This window comes from Oscarella lobularis, chromosome 14 (genome assembly GCF_947507565.1).
Source record: "Oscarella lobularis chromosome 14, ooOscLobu1.1, whole genome shotgun sequence".
Taxonomy (NCBI): domain Eukaryota; kingdom Metazoa; phylum Porifera; class Homoscleromorpha; order Homosclerophorida; family Oscarellidae; genus Oscarella; species Oscarella lobularis.
In genome coordinates this window covers 2,068,198-2,082,977 of record NC_089188.1, presented here as the reverse complement: position 1 = coordinate 2,082,977, position 14,780 = coordinate 2,068,198, and the positions used below count along the sequence as shown (strand labels likewise).

General features: G+C 48.3%; 4 protein-coding genes across 4 annotated transcripts; all 4 read right to left on the bottom strand.

The window, feature by feature from the left end:
• Positions 1 to 2: 2 nt before the first annotated feature.
• LOC136195256 (myosin heavy chain, non-muscle-like) lies at positions 3 to 5,945 on the bottom strand. The gene is made up of 26 exons (XM_065984551.1): positions 5,620 to 5,945; positions 5,525 to 5,569; positions 5,419 to 5,469; positions 5,303 to 5,365; positions 5,230 to 5,250; positions 5,148 to 5,177; positions 5,069 to 5,097; positions 4,920 to 5,024; positions 4,791 to 4,867; positions 4,630 to 4,743; positions 4,508 to 4,580; positions 4,410 to 4,461; positions 4,171 to 4,353; positions 4,042 to 4,119; positions 3,737 to 3,982; positions 3,597 to 3,683; positions 3,335 to 3,539; positions 2,718 to 3,280; positions 2,603 to 2,669; positions 2,502 to 2,554; positions 2,281 to 2,452; positions 2,167 to 2,213; positions 2,061 to 2,117; positions 479 to 2,005; positions 160 to 397; positions 3 to 87 (listed from the first exon to the last, which is right to left on the bottom strand). The coding sequence occupies exons 1-25, from the start codon at positions 5,830 to 5,832 to the stop codon at positions 266 to 268; spliced, it is 4,290 nt and encodes a 1,429-aa protein (XP_065840623.1). The 5' UTR covers positions 5,833 to 5,945; the 3' UTR covers positions 3 to 87; positions 160 to 265.
• A 321-nt stretch (positions 5,946 to 6,266) lies between these two features.
• LOC136195263 (conserved oligomeric Golgi complex subunit 3-like) lies at positions 6,267 to 9,965 on the bottom strand. Its single transcript, XM_065984562.1, has 25 exons — positions 9,795 to 9,965; positions 9,628 to 9,738; positions 9,515 to 9,576; positions 9,304 to 9,469; positions 9,184 to 9,258; positions 9,038 to 9,130; positions 8,845 to 8,973; positions 8,711 to 8,788; positions 8,608 to 8,651; positions 8,422 to 8,548; positions 8,275 to 8,366; positions 8,114 to 8,219; positions 8,027 to 8,060; positions 7,894 to 7,973; positions 7,760 to 7,837; positions 7,588 to 7,707; positions 7,437 to 7,526; positions 7,267 to 7,387; positions 7,133 to 7,215; positions 7,045 to 7,086; positions 6,898 to 6,990; positions 6,780 to 6,846; positions 6,597 to 6,724; positions 6,445 to 6,543; positions 6,267 to 6,384 (listed from the first exon to the last, which is right to left on the bottom strand). The coding sequence occupies exons 1-25, from the start codon at positions 9,927 to 9,929 to the stop codon at positions 6,358 to 6,360; spliced, it is 2,280 nt and encodes a 759-aa protein (XP_065840634.1). The 5' UTR covers positions 9,930 to 9,965; the 3' UTR covers positions 6,267 to 6,357.
• On the bottom strand, positions 9,965 to 14,159 carry LOC136195262 (disks large homolog 1-like). Its single transcript, XM_065984561.1, has 22 exons — positions 13,999 to 14,159; positions 13,783 to 13,914; positions 13,409 to 13,725; positions 13,307 to 13,342; positions 13,200 to 13,247; positions 13,020 to 13,144; positions 12,796 to 12,898; positions 12,645 to 12,738; positions 12,450 to 12,586; positions 12,243 to 12,398; positions 12,110 to 12,189; positions 11,794 to 12,053; positions 11,633 to 11,741; positions 11,400 to 11,579; positions 11,276 to 11,345; positions 11,129 to 11,222; positions 11,028 to 11,075; positions 10,865 to 10,966; positions 10,635 to 10,804; positions 10,472 to 10,581; positions 10,311 to 10,408; positions 9,965 to 10,254 (listed from the first exon to the last, which is right to left on the bottom strand). Exons 1-22 carry the CDS (start codon positions 14,015 to 14,017, stop codon positions 10,142 to 10,144), a joined length of 2,601 nt encoding a protein of 866 aa, XP_065840633.1. The 5' UTR covers positions 14,018 to 14,159; the 3' UTR covers positions 9,965 to 10,141.
• A 51-nt stretch (positions 14,160 to 14,210) lies between these two features.
• On the bottom strand, positions 14,211 to 14,757 carry LOC136195278 (uncharacterized). Its single transcript, XM_065984584.1, has one exon. It carries the CDS (start codon positions 14,752 to 14,754, stop codon positions 14,227 to 14,229), a length of 528 nt encoding a protein of 175 aa, XP_065840656.1. The 5' UTR covers positions 14,755 to 14,757; the 3' UTR covers positions 14,211 to 14,226.
• Between the last annotated feature and the right edge of the window lie 23 nt (positions 14,758 to 14,780).

Genomic DNA, 14,780 nt, shown 5'->3' with positions numbered 1-14,780 from the left:
GATGGGGCATGCCTTCGCTCTTTCGGAGGAGGCTTATTCTCTTTCTTTGCCTCTTTCTCGTCTTCGGCTGTGATGCATAGAATCGTACTGAATCAAAAAACACTCGTGTAGACGTCTTTACACTTGAGCTGAGCCCCCTTCTTTCTATTTCTTTCTTACTTTGGCTATGATGAGAAGTGCAGCGAGAAGAAAAGCAGCTTGCAAAAGCTGCAGACGTGTTTTTTCGTATACACTTGATCTCTGAGCCAAAAACCAGAAGACATTCCTACACCAGAGGAGGCAACTTAACGTTCGCGTCCTCCCCACCAGGAGACGACTCCCCCTCCCCACTACCACCCACTAGCGGCCGAGCAAAGGTCACAGTACCCCGTCTTCCTTGAACCGAGTGCACAAAGGGCTAGAAAAAATAAATGATTAATTAATTAATAATACAGTTGTGGCAAATTTTAATAATAAGTTTCTTTTTACTCCGTCTTACTTGATATTGAGTGATGTTTCTCTGAAAGTCTCCCAACGTCAGTCCGTATTGCGCGTATCGATCCTCGGTTAGCGGCGTCGTCGTAGGGCCACGAGGGACCCTCTCCTTTTGCCCTTGGGCAATCCTTCCCGAAGCGGCGACGACGGCGTCGCCGCGATGTCGTCGGGCGCGATAGAAGGGCTTTCGACGTCGCTGATGCTCTCGCTTGGAATCCAAGTCGTATAGCCTAATCACACTGCGAGGAGGTCTGCTGACGACGTTCGACGGCGGCGGCGGCGTTCGCATTCGATTGATCTGCATCGAATTGGCTATCGGTTGAGAACGCGACGGAGGCTCGTTCTCAAACGCCAATGCGGCGCCACCGCCGCTTCGTCGAAACGGAGGAGCTCTCGCCGCCGTGCCGTATGAACGCACGCCGAACGAAAGTTCCGATTCGAAATCGTCTTGACGAGCGAATTGATTCCATTTCGAAAGCCCGTAACGGGTCGGCGGCACTTGGAGCTCGCGGACGGCGGCGGACGTCTCGTATTCAGAAAACTCGGGTTGCTGTAGAATTCCATTATGAAGACGCTTGTATCCGTAAAGTTTTCCGCGGCTCTGCGGTGACTGAGAATACCGAGTCTCGTCCGCAAAACCTTCAGTCGGCGTGTCGCCGGCTCGCTGCCGTTTTCTTCGTTTGGACTCTTGACGTCGAACGTCTAAATCTGCGAGGCCAGTATCTCTTCCGAACGGCTCACTGCGAGAGCCGATAGGTGTCCCCTCGTACGTTATTCGTGGACTTTGAGTACCAATAGCGCCGAAGTTCTGTTCGCCTGTGATCGGCGACGGAAGAGCAAGTGGATAATGGGGTTGAGAGATATCGCTGTCGGAGGTAAGAGCAATGCCATCTAGATCTTCATGCCAACGATTCGAAGCCGGTCTTTGCGCTTCCGAGATAGCGAGTGCGCCACGAGGACGATTTACAGTGCTGCTGTCGTCTTTTTGTCCAAGTTTTGTTAGTGGCGCATTTGCACCGCTATAGCCGTTCTTTTGTCCAAGCCTCGTTGGCGGCTCCTTTGCCCAGCGATTTGTACCGCTATTGTCGTTTTTTTGTTCAAGCGTCGATGATGGCTCATTTGCCCAGCGATTTGTACCACTATTGCCGTCCTTTTTTCCCAGCCTTGTTGGCGGCTCCTTTGCCCAGTGATTTGTACCGCTCTTGTCGTTCTTTTGTTCAAGCGTCGATGATGGCTCATTTGCCCAGCGATTTGTACCGCTATTGCCGTTCTTTTTTCCCAGCCTTGTTGGCGGTTCCTTTGCCCAGCGATTTGTACCGTTCTTTTGTCCGAACTTCGTTGGTGGCTCGTTTGCCCAGCGATTTGCATCGCTATTGTCGTTTTTTGGTTCAAGCCTCGTTGGTGGATTATTTTCCCAGCGATTCGTATCGCTATTGCTTTTGCTACTGCCGTCGTCCTTTTGTTCAAGTCTGACTGGCGGCACGCTTGTCCACCGGCTCGAAGAAGGCAAGCTTGAATTTCCAGAAAAATTCTAGAAAGAGAGCAATGTGGAAATGTGCTTATAATACGTTTTGCGCCTTTTACACCTTCGCTTCTTCTTGTGTTTTCATTAGAGCATTTAGAACGGCTTCCATTTCCATTTTCTTCAAACGTCGACGTCAAAATTAAATCACTAACAGCATAAAAACTTACTTGGCTAGTAACTTGTCGCAGAAAGAGGTCATTTGCAGTTTGGAGAACTAGGGGAGAGAGAAAATGAAAAAAGGTTCAATATTTTCGTGCACCGTTCCGTGCACCGTTCCATACCGTCAATGCAGTGAGCACCGATCACGGCCAGAGCGGTCGAAAACGGGTGCCTTTTAAGTATGCCTGCGTCGGTCGCTTCCAGCACAAAGCACTTTCTTTCTGGCAAAAGATGACGACTGGATTCGTCGTCCTCGCAACTACTATTAGCAGTCAAGTAGGGCTGATGTTGCTCCTGAAAAAAAAACGTAGAAAAACATTTCCCTAGACTACGGATCTAATACGTCTTCAGGAAGATCTGTTCGTAAGCGACGAATCAGAGCAGCAGCTTTCAAGCCTAAAGACTTCTCTACGACGTCTACTGGACCTGAAGTAAAACACGCACCTTCGCTGTCAACTAAAGCAGACGCTTTCTGAACAAATCTGCTAATTATATCCGAGATCCTTGACACCTGTCGCGTCATATTGACAACCAAAAAAAAGAGATCTTCATTTCTCACCGTTCCGTGAACGTACTGACGAAGGCTACTGCCGTAGACGTCTTCAAACAGCCAATCCTGCTGTTCTTCTGCGCGGGCGTCGCCGAATTGCAACATATACTCTAACTTTTCTTTGATATCGTTCGCCAATCGTTCGCCCGTGAAGCGACATCCCTCGACGTCGATACCAGAGTCGTCGAGGACGTCATCTCCGGCGGCGGCGGCGGCAACGACGACATTAGGCTGAACACCTAAGAGAAACTCTGCATCGTCATCGAATCGCTCCTCCGAGTGCTCTTCGGCTGGAGCCTTGCTCTGCTGAACAGACGCTACAGCGGACCGCGACTGACGTCGTTCGACGTTTTGAAGAAGTATTGAAGGATTCGGTTCCAGCTGCTCCGCGATCTGTTCCTCCTCTTCCTCCTCCTCCTCCTGCTCTTGTGGCGGCGAAAGGATGGCCAATGGCGACTGATTCCGGTCTACTATTTGCCGTTGTCGCGTCGAGTCGCTCTCGTCTGCAAAATTCGGACGCCACACCGTCGAGATGATCTGGTTGGAATTCCACGACACAAACGCTTCTTCGTCTGAAAGAGAAGAGCATTCGGTCAAGTTTCAATGCCGTTTTATTTTAGAGGAACCGATCGTGTTTTTGTCGTCGAGTAATAATGATACTTCGGGTTCGCTGTCACGGTCTCCGACAGAAGCCAAAGGTTCGTCCGCCGTCTCGACCAAGCCTCGCTCTTCTTGCCTCGACTCAATCGGATCATCTTCAGTTGGGTTTTCTTCGTTACAGCTTTTCTCGCGAAACAGCGTTCTTTTCTCCGTCTCTAGTGCCTCGATTTTCTGCATAATAGCAAACACGAATTCAAAAGAGTCAATTCATTCTAAATAGGTACAAACTCTTTCGGCGCACTCCAGCTGCAGTTGTAGCTTGGCAATCTCGGTCAAAAGCTGACCATCGCTTTTCGTCCGAGCAACGTCAGAATTCTGCCACAACAGAATTAATACCTCTATCTCGCCTTGCTTTCACATGCAAATACGTTTGTAGACTGGTCTTTAATTTCTCGTGGTTCCTCGGGCCGGGGCGCTATTTTGCTTATCTTCTCTTCCTTCTTATCTTCGTCGTCGATAATGTTTTCAGCTCGCGCGCCGTCAATATCAGACTCGCTCTTTACCACGGGCTCGCTCTTTACCACGGGCTCGCTCTTTACCACAGACTCGCTTTTCACCACAGACTCGCTCTTCACCACAGACTCGCTGTTATCTGGCAATATTTCCGCTGTTTCCTACTCAATTCGCTTCATATACAAAATGCTTTATGCAGTACAATACACAATTTATCTACCTCTTTTTGATTATCTATCCCACGTCCATGACTTTTACTCGGCTGCATTTGATACTTGACATCGTGAAGTCTTCTTTCCTGTATCAACCGAAGAAAGTAAAGTTGTGTCTCATGCAGTTCTTTGTCTACCAAGTCTGTCGTTCGCTTTTGTTTCGAGTCGAGTTTCTCCAGCAATTCGCGTTCCACCGTACCGGCCGACAACAGGGCGTCGCTTTTTTCGTACAACTCACCTCGTAGGCGTCGTAGCTCTTCCTCGAAACGCTGCTCCTTTTTCTTCGACTCGCTGTGAGCGATTTCGTACGCGAAGAGTTTCTATCGAATTCTTTTTTTACACAGTGTCAGACTTGGAATCGAATATTTGGAATTACGCCTTGTAACGATTTGTATTCGTCTCGCTGCTTCCTGCTGTCAAAATGAAGTCTGAAGAAACAATACCTAATTAGGGAATTTGACTAGGTTTTTATACCTTTCGATTAACATGGACTTTTCGTCTATAGTTCGTACCATGGCATGCATTTTCTCGATCATCTCGTTCAAATCTATTTTACTTGGCATTTTAAAAATTCGTACGGTATGGCGTTGTCATGCCTCGATCTCCATCCTCTCTGACTCCTGTTAGCAATTGGCAGATTTCTGCCGCGGCGTTTTTCCACATCTTTGCATCGCTCTTTGTTATGCTGCTTGCTATCGCCGCATTTAATTCTGCATCCAAATATCGACTCACACTCACGCAAATGTAACAATCTCGCCTTTATTGGTCTTCGTTTGAGACGTGTCGGCTGCAGTCTTTGCTGCAAGAAGTTCGACCTCTAGTCGCTTTTTTTCACTGCAAAACAAAAGTGGCTCGATCATAATAGAACAGCTACTCGTTTGGGCACCTCATCAGCTCTTGCACAGACTGTCCTAGAGAAGCGACTTTGGAAATTTGCTCCTTCACTTCGTTTAGCCTATCTGAGGCATTTTTTCCGTTCTCCAACGCCTCTCTACACCAAGGCGTCATGCCATATAATACGTATGATATGCGCACCTTAACGCTTCGCTACTGGTTCCAGCAGGCTATAGAAAATAACGCGAGGAAATATACTTAAGATAGAAATTGCGAGTACCATTTCGTCAATGCGAGAAACGTTAAACCACTAAAGAAAGTACAGTAAATGTGCTATCACGAAGAAGTGCGGTGGTACTGACGTCTTGAAGAGAGTTGAGTATCTAGGCAAAATATTCAAGGGGATACACTGTAGAAATAGGGCGATTATTGTACCTCTTCTCTTTCATTACATATACCGGTGTAGTCGTGTATCAAAAGCCTAATATTGGATCTGAGCTAAACAAGAAATCATCCAAAAAATTTGATTTAATAAATAATAAGTGCAATACCTCAGCATTGTCCAGAGTGGACGTCTGAGATCCAATACTAGACACGTAGTCCTTTTTTTATGAAAAACAAAAGCGTCAGTTGGAGCCCATGAAGAAACTCACTCACCTCGGGCCGACCATGTGAATCTGAGCCTTCGAAATCGCTCAGAAGCTGAGGCAGAATATTTAGAGATATTTCGATTTCGTTTTCTCGTTTCTCGCCTGCGCCATTCGCCCCGTGATGTCTTTAATGTGATCTTCTGTCTTCTTTGCTTTGGTTTTCGCTGCGTGAACGCGGATGACGCGCGAAGGTGATGGAGCAGGGTGACCCAGAAGGGGCGGAGCAGGACTAATTGCCACGCCCACGGTCGCGTGGTGTTCGCTGAAGCGATCTTCCAAATCGCCGCGTTTTTTCGGATTTCGAGGCGATCCCATCGGTCAGAATTCACAGCGAGTCGATACGAAGCGCTTGGAAGGCGCAACTAGACGACTTTACGAACGCGGTACCCACAAGAAACGCCTCCCCATTGTGAGGTCATCTATAAAAGCATGCGCTTGCCCAATAGTAATTGGACACGGGCTCGCCCTTCACGTTACACAGCCATCGATCGCTTCCTTAGGTGTGCCGATCTGTGTTAGAGTAATGTGAAAGTGCCTTAGAAGACGCCTTGCGTGTAAGCCTCACCCCACCGCCAACCCAACCTGCCTGCAGTCTAGAGCGAGAGGAGAGAGGAGAAAGGGGGCAGTGACCAACCGGAGAAGGAACCCAACCGAGGAACCCAAACCGAAGAGCGTAGCCAACCAAGCAGCCAGTCGCCTCGAAGTTAGCTACCCGTCACTGTATCCCGCGAGCCCGTTGTTCCGTACGGCCCTGCTGTGAGCAGGATGCCATCATTTTTTTTCCTTATACGATACTACGAAAGCGGCGTGCGTATATCTGTAGACGTCTCGATGCTCGAACTAAGTCATCGATAGCATGATTGTGACCTGCGCGCGCGCGCACGGCTCGTTAGCGCGATTTGCATTCGACGTGCGATGCGTTCTTACCTGCTCTGGCGTTGGAACGCCGATGATCTGCTGCTCCTCGTCGGTGTAGTTATTGGCGACGAGTTTGGATAACTGACGATACGATTGCAGCGCATTTGCCTTCAAAGTTGCCACTAGTAGCGCGAATTATTTTTTTTCGATTTACGCCGTACCTTTATTGGCTTGAAGAGAATGTACTCCGTGTCCTTGTTCGCCAAATAGAGCGACATTCTCTTGAGAACGATAGGCAGGCGATCCTTTAGGAGCCTATAGTTCGCATTGACGATGCCGTGAACTTTGTCTATAATTCACCCTAATTCGCACTTCAAAGAAAACTCAATTGTTGTACCCCTCACCTGGGCTCCCAAAACTCTGCTTCCACGCTACTGGAGTGGCGCTAGGCTTCGAAATGACCGCTTCCGCCTTCGTAGGATACGTAAAACGAATGAGAGATACGATCCTGCGCTCTCCTACTTTTGCTTGAAACACTCGGATAGGTTCCGTTAGCGCGTGAGACGATGTCTGAATGAATTCTTCACACACGGTCTTTAGGGAAGTATCTACACTCTACACGAACAAACTATGAAACTACTCGGACAGTATCAAGATAGAAATTGAAACCTTTCTTGAGTCCAGATAATTTTCTTTCAATTGGGGCTGTCCCTAGACAGAAAGGGTCAAATAAAAAGTGAAAGTATTCTGTACGTACTTCTAGAAGAAACTCGAGAAATGCATTTTGTTGGTTGAGCAAAAACAGATTATTTCTGTGGCTGATTAGACTCTGAGCGGCGGCTAGGTGAGAGGATTTTTAGTCAAAAGCACAATATGCACCCCACGGCGCACTTCGAAGTTTGCTGAAGTCAAGCGAAACCTCTTTGACGGTAAAATCGACGTCAAACGGTGCAATTTGTTCGCGCAATATGAGCAGATGCTTTATGAGAAATAGCTGCCCATCCATGTGACCCTAACAGAACGTAAGGGACATATAAAAGACGCAATATCCATTGACTCGCCTTTCTCGCCACAATGCTCACCGACGCCGTCTTGAGCGACCGAATACACTCAGCCAAGACCTCTTGAGCGATGCCTTCAAATATAGGCTTCTACAGAAGGAAAGGATTTTTTTGTGACAAACATCAAAGGCTTCTTAGTCTCAGTATTTACGTTAATACACCTATACAGTTTAGACAGGCATACGAGAGTTCTTCTGACCGTCGGATACCACATGGCATGCTGATTCACCGGGGCTGATTGACTCGACAGATCGGATTCTCCCTTTTCACTCTACGCATACAAGTAGAATTGGACACACTGGTAATCAAATCAACAACACTACTCGAATTTCGAGTTTTTCTGGGTAGGCAAGGTCACCCGGTGCCGCCTTGTAGTTAGCAATGTCGTTCTGTATATAGATCTAGTGCACAAAAAATGATTTGTGTCTGTTGAGTTTTGCGCGTTCGTTTCACTTACCTGAGCCCGATAGACGAGTCTTTCCTGTACGTCTTGAAGCATCTGCGAGACTACCGTACCAAAAACGGACAGCTGCTCGACTAACAATCAAAACTAGACACCAATTTATTTATTTATGTGAATTTTCACTGACGCTTCTGTTGAATGTGATCTTCGAGCATTTCCACCTGTAGAGACATCAATGTCAATTGAGGAGGACGAAGATAATATTGTGCCTCGCCTTGAGAATGCTGCACAGCTCCGCCAGCGTTTCAAGATGATTGATGTGTATAATAAGAGGACGCACGGAATCATATAAACAGGACGACAAACTTTCCAATAAATTACTGAAGAACAAAACTACGTATCCCAAGTGCATTCACTGCGCATCAAAGAACTCACTCGAGTGCCTCGCTAGGTTTAGTAAAGAAGTGAAAATAAAGCTGATGCTCGTCCTGACAGAGACGAACCATAAACGCGCAGCCAGCCCGTAACTAGGAATCGAACACACAGAACTAAACAAGACTTCCACTTACTCTCTTTCTATACCAGTGCGCATTTGTCCTTCTCGTGTTCCTTCAGCATTCGCTCGACGGTCATTTGGATGCTCGGCTTGAGCAGCTGCAGTCGATTGAGTCCGTAGCACTGTTGGCAATCTTGCAGAACCTGAGCATAGCTGAGTCGTTTAAAAAAATCGTTATGTAATCAATTGTTTAGTTCTATTGGATGTTTTACTCTTCGCTTGAGCTCGCCCTCTGCTCAATCTGCTCCATTAGATTCTAGTAAAAACGGTTCCTTTGCGACAAAACCCTAAAGGAGACTATCGATCCTCACGTACCTTAATCTTAGAAGAAATAAAACGGAATTTCCCGTAAAAAAGAGAAAAGGAGGAGTCGGTGTGATAAGGCGGAGCCCCCTACAAATGGATCCCCAATGAATAAACCGCCGATTTTTTCGTTCCATTTGCCTTGCCTTTGGTGGCATGACTTGCTGCGTCGTTCCCCGAAAGAGATTGACAACGTGAGATCGCACGAGACTGAGTGCCCGCGCCAAGCATCGTTGAAAGCGAGCCTGATACTCGGCCGATTCCTTGAAGTGAGACTGAGAAGAGAAAGAGGATTACGCTAAAGAAATCTCGTCCGCTTCCTTAGTTAACCAAACGTACGTGACTTTTCAAAAAGGCGACGCATTCGTCCAGCCGAGCCAATTTCGGGACAAAGGACGGATCTACGACGCTGAAGGACGGCGAAGCAAATTTCTAGAAGATGGATTATCTCAAGAAAAAAACCTCTCTGAGAAGATAACGAAAACCTGATTGAGTTCTTCAACTTCGTCGAAATAGGCCAGCTTGCTTCGTATGCTTTCGGCCACTCGAACAAGCTTCGTCTAAGGAGAACTTCCAAATTCGTCCCTTTGTTCGCGTCCGCCTACTTGGTCTTGAAGCAGATGATCGCACGCTTCGTGGAGAGCTTCTGTTTTCGTTGCAACGCTCATATATCGATTCTCGAGTTCGTCTAGCTGTTCCACAGCGCTTGTCACCTCGGCCAGAATTTCGTCGCACTTGCGCCGGTAGACATTTAATTGATCAACAGCCAGGCTAACAGTTTAATTATTTAATTCAATTAAAATTTTTAGAGAATACCCGTGTGGAGAGTCCTCTTCTTCGGTGAGTCCATCTTCGATGTCGGAGTACCACGAATAAAACTGCGAGGCATATCAATCGAGGACGCCTAGCTCTTCCAAGCGACTCCCTACCTCGTGTATAGTTCGAATTTCCTTGCGACCCAATAGCAAGGGAAGCGACGACGGATCCGAATCGACGGTGGCGTTCTGACGCGATAGAGGCAACATCAGTTCAGATGGGAGCTGTTTGAGAGTTCGAACGAATAATTCGTCGCGATTGGAGAGCGAGCGACGCTCACGTTCTCCGAAATAGCTTTCTGGGCCGCTGTCGCGGCCATTATTGCCAGGCAACTTTCTTTCTGCTCGTCGTCGAGAACGGCGAGACCGTTTTCCCACGACGTAAGTCGTTCTCTCGAATCTTTGCTGGCCGACATCGACGTACGGGCCCCTCCTAGACGAACCCCGCACGCTTTTTGAAATTCCTCCACAAAGCGATGCGAATTTAGTCGTTTTCGCGATTTCGAACATTTACGGACGACGACAAACTATCACGCGCATACCGTACGCACTTCTAGTACAGCAAAACACACAGACTCATTGATTCAGGAAAAAAAGCACGGAAAACGTACGTACATCGAAAATGAGCCTACTCCGCCTCTGCATCCCTGCGAGGCACCCAAATGAGTGGGCCGGAACTTTGCCTTATTACTTCCTTTGCATTTCTGTAGATCTCTTCATAGCTATCCCCAGTAACGATCCCTACAGATAAACAGTCGACGTACAGCAGGAAACTTCAAGGATACCTCAAAACGTACCGGTAAAGTACTCGGCAAATTCTTGTTCAAGTTTGCCAGCTCGTTCAAAGACCTTCTGCACGTGCTCCTCACTACTGCGTTTATCTGAGATCATATCCCTGGTGCAAGAGACGAGAACAGTACAGAACATTTCCCTCTCTCTCTCTCCCTCTCCTTCTTACTTAACAGCAGCTACAGACTTTAGACGAATAAAAATAGCAATGGGGTAAAGATTGGCGACTTGAAGACGCTTGATGGCGTAGCCACTCACATCCAAAATGCAGTGTTTGCCCTTAGGGATTCCAGATGAGGCGCGCCGCCGCGCTACTCAAACTCCCCTCTCACCTGTAGAGCGACGTCTCGCACTGCCACAACGCTCGTCCCGTAAAGATTCTCGTTGTACTGGCCCGCTTCGATGAACTCGTGATTTTGTATCGACCTTTCCATGTCCTCGCGGGACACGAAAAAGTAGTCACGAGAATCCACCTCGTATTCGCGCGGCGATCGCGTCGTATCTGACGTTAGGGCGAGAAACACTCCAAAAACTAAACAGACGAAATTCTTGTTTTGCTTACGTGGAACGCAACTGCCATATTCTTCAGGAAAGTCCTGAATCAGATCGTCATTGATTCGATCTTTGATGGGGCCCAGAACAATAACAGGCCGAGCGTAGGCGACTGTGTGAAGAGAGAAAAAGACTTTGCATCTATCTTAGATCAATGAGAAAAAAATCGCTACTCTGCTCTTGAGTGACTTCTTCGTAGGATAAAACGGCTTCTTCTTGCTCTGTCGTTGCCATAGATATATAGGTCAAATGAGTGTAAGTAAAATGGACTCACTTTCTTCTTTCGCTTCTTTGTGTTTCTTCCGGAAAAAAGGAAGCTTCTTCGCAAAATTGAAACTTCGCTTTCGACTGCGGCCTCCGCCGGGGCTCTACGCGGAGTCATTCTCACCCAAAAAAAATCCTCGTACTCGAACAAACTCGCCTTATCGTCCGCGGTTCCAGCGCGAGAAAATTTCACCGATTTCTGTCTAGACCGTTCTCTTCTCTCGACTCTAATTCCCTCTCTCAAAACGTTCTCGAACACGCGCGCCCGCGTCTACGTTTACCTCTTTTTGCTTGGTATGACTCCCGCGACGTCGTCCTGTCGTCCGTCGGGTCCGATGAGCCTCGCCTGCCACCATTCGTCGTCGCTTGCGTTAATCACGTGAAGAATGTCGCCGTGTTGAAAGCTCAGACCGGCACTCGGCAAACCGGAGTCGCGATTCTTGTCGTAATCGAAGAGAGCACTGAAATACAGATGTCAATATATTAAATATTATTATTTATTTAATAGTCTTACCGCACAAACAGCTCTTTCTTATTGGACGGTTTAAATGGGCTCGGACTGGCTGCAGCCCCTTGAGCTCTTTCCCTCAAATCACTCAACTTCTTCTCATACTCCGCATATTCTAAAAAAAATTAATCCAATCTCCTCCCCCTCCCCCGTTATCTTTCTCCTACCGTTTGGATTATATTGAACGACCATGGTCACAGTGCTTCCGGCTCCTTTCAGCGCCAAGGCGGCGTCCTCGTGCGTCGCCAATCTCATGTCCGCTCCGTTCACCTCTATGATCTGATCGCCGCGACGCAGCATTCCGCTTCGATCGGCAGCGCCGCCAGCCAAAATAAACGAGATGAATATTCCTTCTCCATCTTCGCCTCCGATGATGTTGAAACCCAGTCCCGTGGAGCCTTTCTTCAATTCGACGGTGCGCAAATCCCTGGGAAAGAAGAAGAGATAAGAAAAAAACAATAGACATGTATTAGTCCATGTCACCTGCTCGCCCTAGCAGCGTCCACCTTAGTGGGGCTAGCACTTTCCTCGTACGACGCTACACTCACGTCAACTACTTGATGCTACCAAAACACACGTGATATAAATCAAACAGCGTTCCTTCCTTGAGTCTTACAGGCATGGGGCTTGACGTGACGACTGGCTGAGAAAACGCGCCGTCATTCTCATCCTTCTTAGCCTTTTCCACGAGCAAAATAACCGTCTGATCGGTCATCTTCAGAGCTTGAACGGCTTCCTCGTGCGTGACGTTCTCCACGCTCCCTTCGTTTACCTGAGAATTCCCAATAGATCTAACAATCTCACTTGATAGATATCATCGTACCCGCAGTATTCTATCACCGACAGAGAGACGACCGTCTGCGGCTGCGGCTCCCGTATCAATAATCTTTGTCACGAATATGCCGTTGTCGCCAGGAATGTGCTGGTTTCCAACGCCACCGGCAATGCTGAAGCCAAGCCCTAAGAAACTCTTCTTCTAAACTGTATATGATGATGATGATGATGATATGGGACTTGCCTTTTCCGGCTTTCACCAGTTTAATTTCGTGAATTCTACCTTCTCCCTTTGGACTCGTCGCCATCTCGACTAGAAGCACTTTCCGTTTGACCAACTATGAGGATGCGGTCAGAGAGAGAGGGGGGGGAGGTCAGGAGGAGGAGACACATACGAGTATGACTCGATTTCCCGCATGTCTCAAGGCATCAACTGCCTCTCCGTGAGTCACATACTTCAGCTCATTCCCATTCACAGACAAAATGCAGTCGTCCAGCCTTTGAGAAAACAATATACATAAACATCAAAAATCTGATGATTATTCGCGTGATCCATGGCCGAAGTCTTAGTAAGACTGATCCGATTTATCAGATCAGCTGAGGACGCGAGTAAAATTACCTCAATCTTCCGTCCTTTGCAGCGCCGCCCGTCGGAATGATCTTCGTCACGTACACCAAATTGTCGTCAGGGGAATGCGGATGATCGTATCCGCCTGCGATGCTAAAACCCAGACCAGACGATCCCTAGAGAAACAAAAAAGGTAATATATATATATATAAGACGATAGCGCCCAGCGACTTTTTCCAAGATAATCGTTTCCTGTTCCCACTGCCATTTATCCGGACCCTAAGAAAAAGAAGAAGAAAAAATCAGGTCTCCCATAACCCCGCCCATCGTCAATTTACTGGCTGATCCACGACGATAGGCGACACCTCAACACCCTAAAAAAAGACAACACACGGCATTCCAACGGGGAAAAAAATTCTCTGTCGTCGTCGTTTCGTCACCGATGTCGACGGCGGAATTTCGGGTGGCATAGATTCGTCCAAGAACGCTTGCCGTTCGAACGTCACCGTCGCTTCGGGCGGAGGCGGCAACAGGTCGCTAGCAACGGGCGAAGACGACGCTTTGTCGTTCTCCTTTTCGACGACGACGGCGGCGGCGGTCGCGGCGGCGGTCGCCGAGACGGCGACTTCTTTCTTTTTCTTGTGAGGCATTGGCGACTGTTTCTCCCAAGCGGCCGCCATTTCCATCGTTTCGTGCGTCTTCTGTTCCTTCGATTTGCCCGAATCGAGAAGGGTTTCCTCGTAGAATTCCTGGATGTCTGCGCAAGCGGAACGTCGAAAAAAGGGGACCCCCCACGCGTTGTGCTCGTTTTTACCGAGGAGCGCTTGGAAGAGACGACTGCGAAATATGCGAATGACTTTCTCGATCGCCGATCGCAGTTGACGATCGTCGGTTCCCGTCAATTTCGCGTGGTAGTCTTCGAGAAGTTCGAGCGCGCGATGCGCGTCTACAAAGGGAGCGATTTTCCTCGTCGCGATGCAAAGGTGCGACGTCGCGATCGCGTCGCGAGACGTGCGCGCTTGTTTTTTACCTTGCTTTCTCGCCGGCATTTTTTTCTTTTCTATCGCGCAAGTTTGCTTTGACGTTGGGACGCTCTACGCGAGACACACGACGTTCTTCGTCTCCCACCGGATCGAAGATGGCGAACAAACTTGTGAAGTCACGTGAGAGTAGTACATTGCGAGTCGACCAATGAGAGAGAGAGAGAGAGGACGCGCAAACGTACGTAAGAGATAGGCGTGGTCCTGTGCCGCGTGTCTTATTTATTTGTCGTAAATTCGTCTTGTCTCGATTCTAAAATGCGCTCCTCCAGTTTCATTTCAGCGTACGTCGATGCAAGCCAAAACCCAATAGAAGCCTGAGCGCAAATTAAAATTAGCCCGAAAGCACTTCCCAGAGGTTTTGAGTAACTACGAAAGAATCGTTTTGCTTCGAGGAGACTCTTTGGAAAATCGGTAGCTAGAGAACCCACGAAACTGGGCACGAGCATTCCACCGAATGCAGCGACGTTCGCACCTCGTACGCCAGCGCAGGCGACACAGCTCAGATCCCCACGCTGCACGGACTTACTTACGAGCGTCACCCACGCTTTACTCGCCGCGCTTCCCGCGACCATCGAACAGGCAGCGAGTAATCCAACGGCTGCTATTCTCGCCTGACCTCGGCCTTTCCACGCTCGATTACTGTACCATCCGCCAAGGGTGGCTGAACAGGCGGCCGTTCCGCTCACATAATAGCTCGCGACGCGGCTACGACGCTCGTGGCGAGCGCGAAGTTCTTCGCTCATTCGGGGACGTCACGATCACATGATTC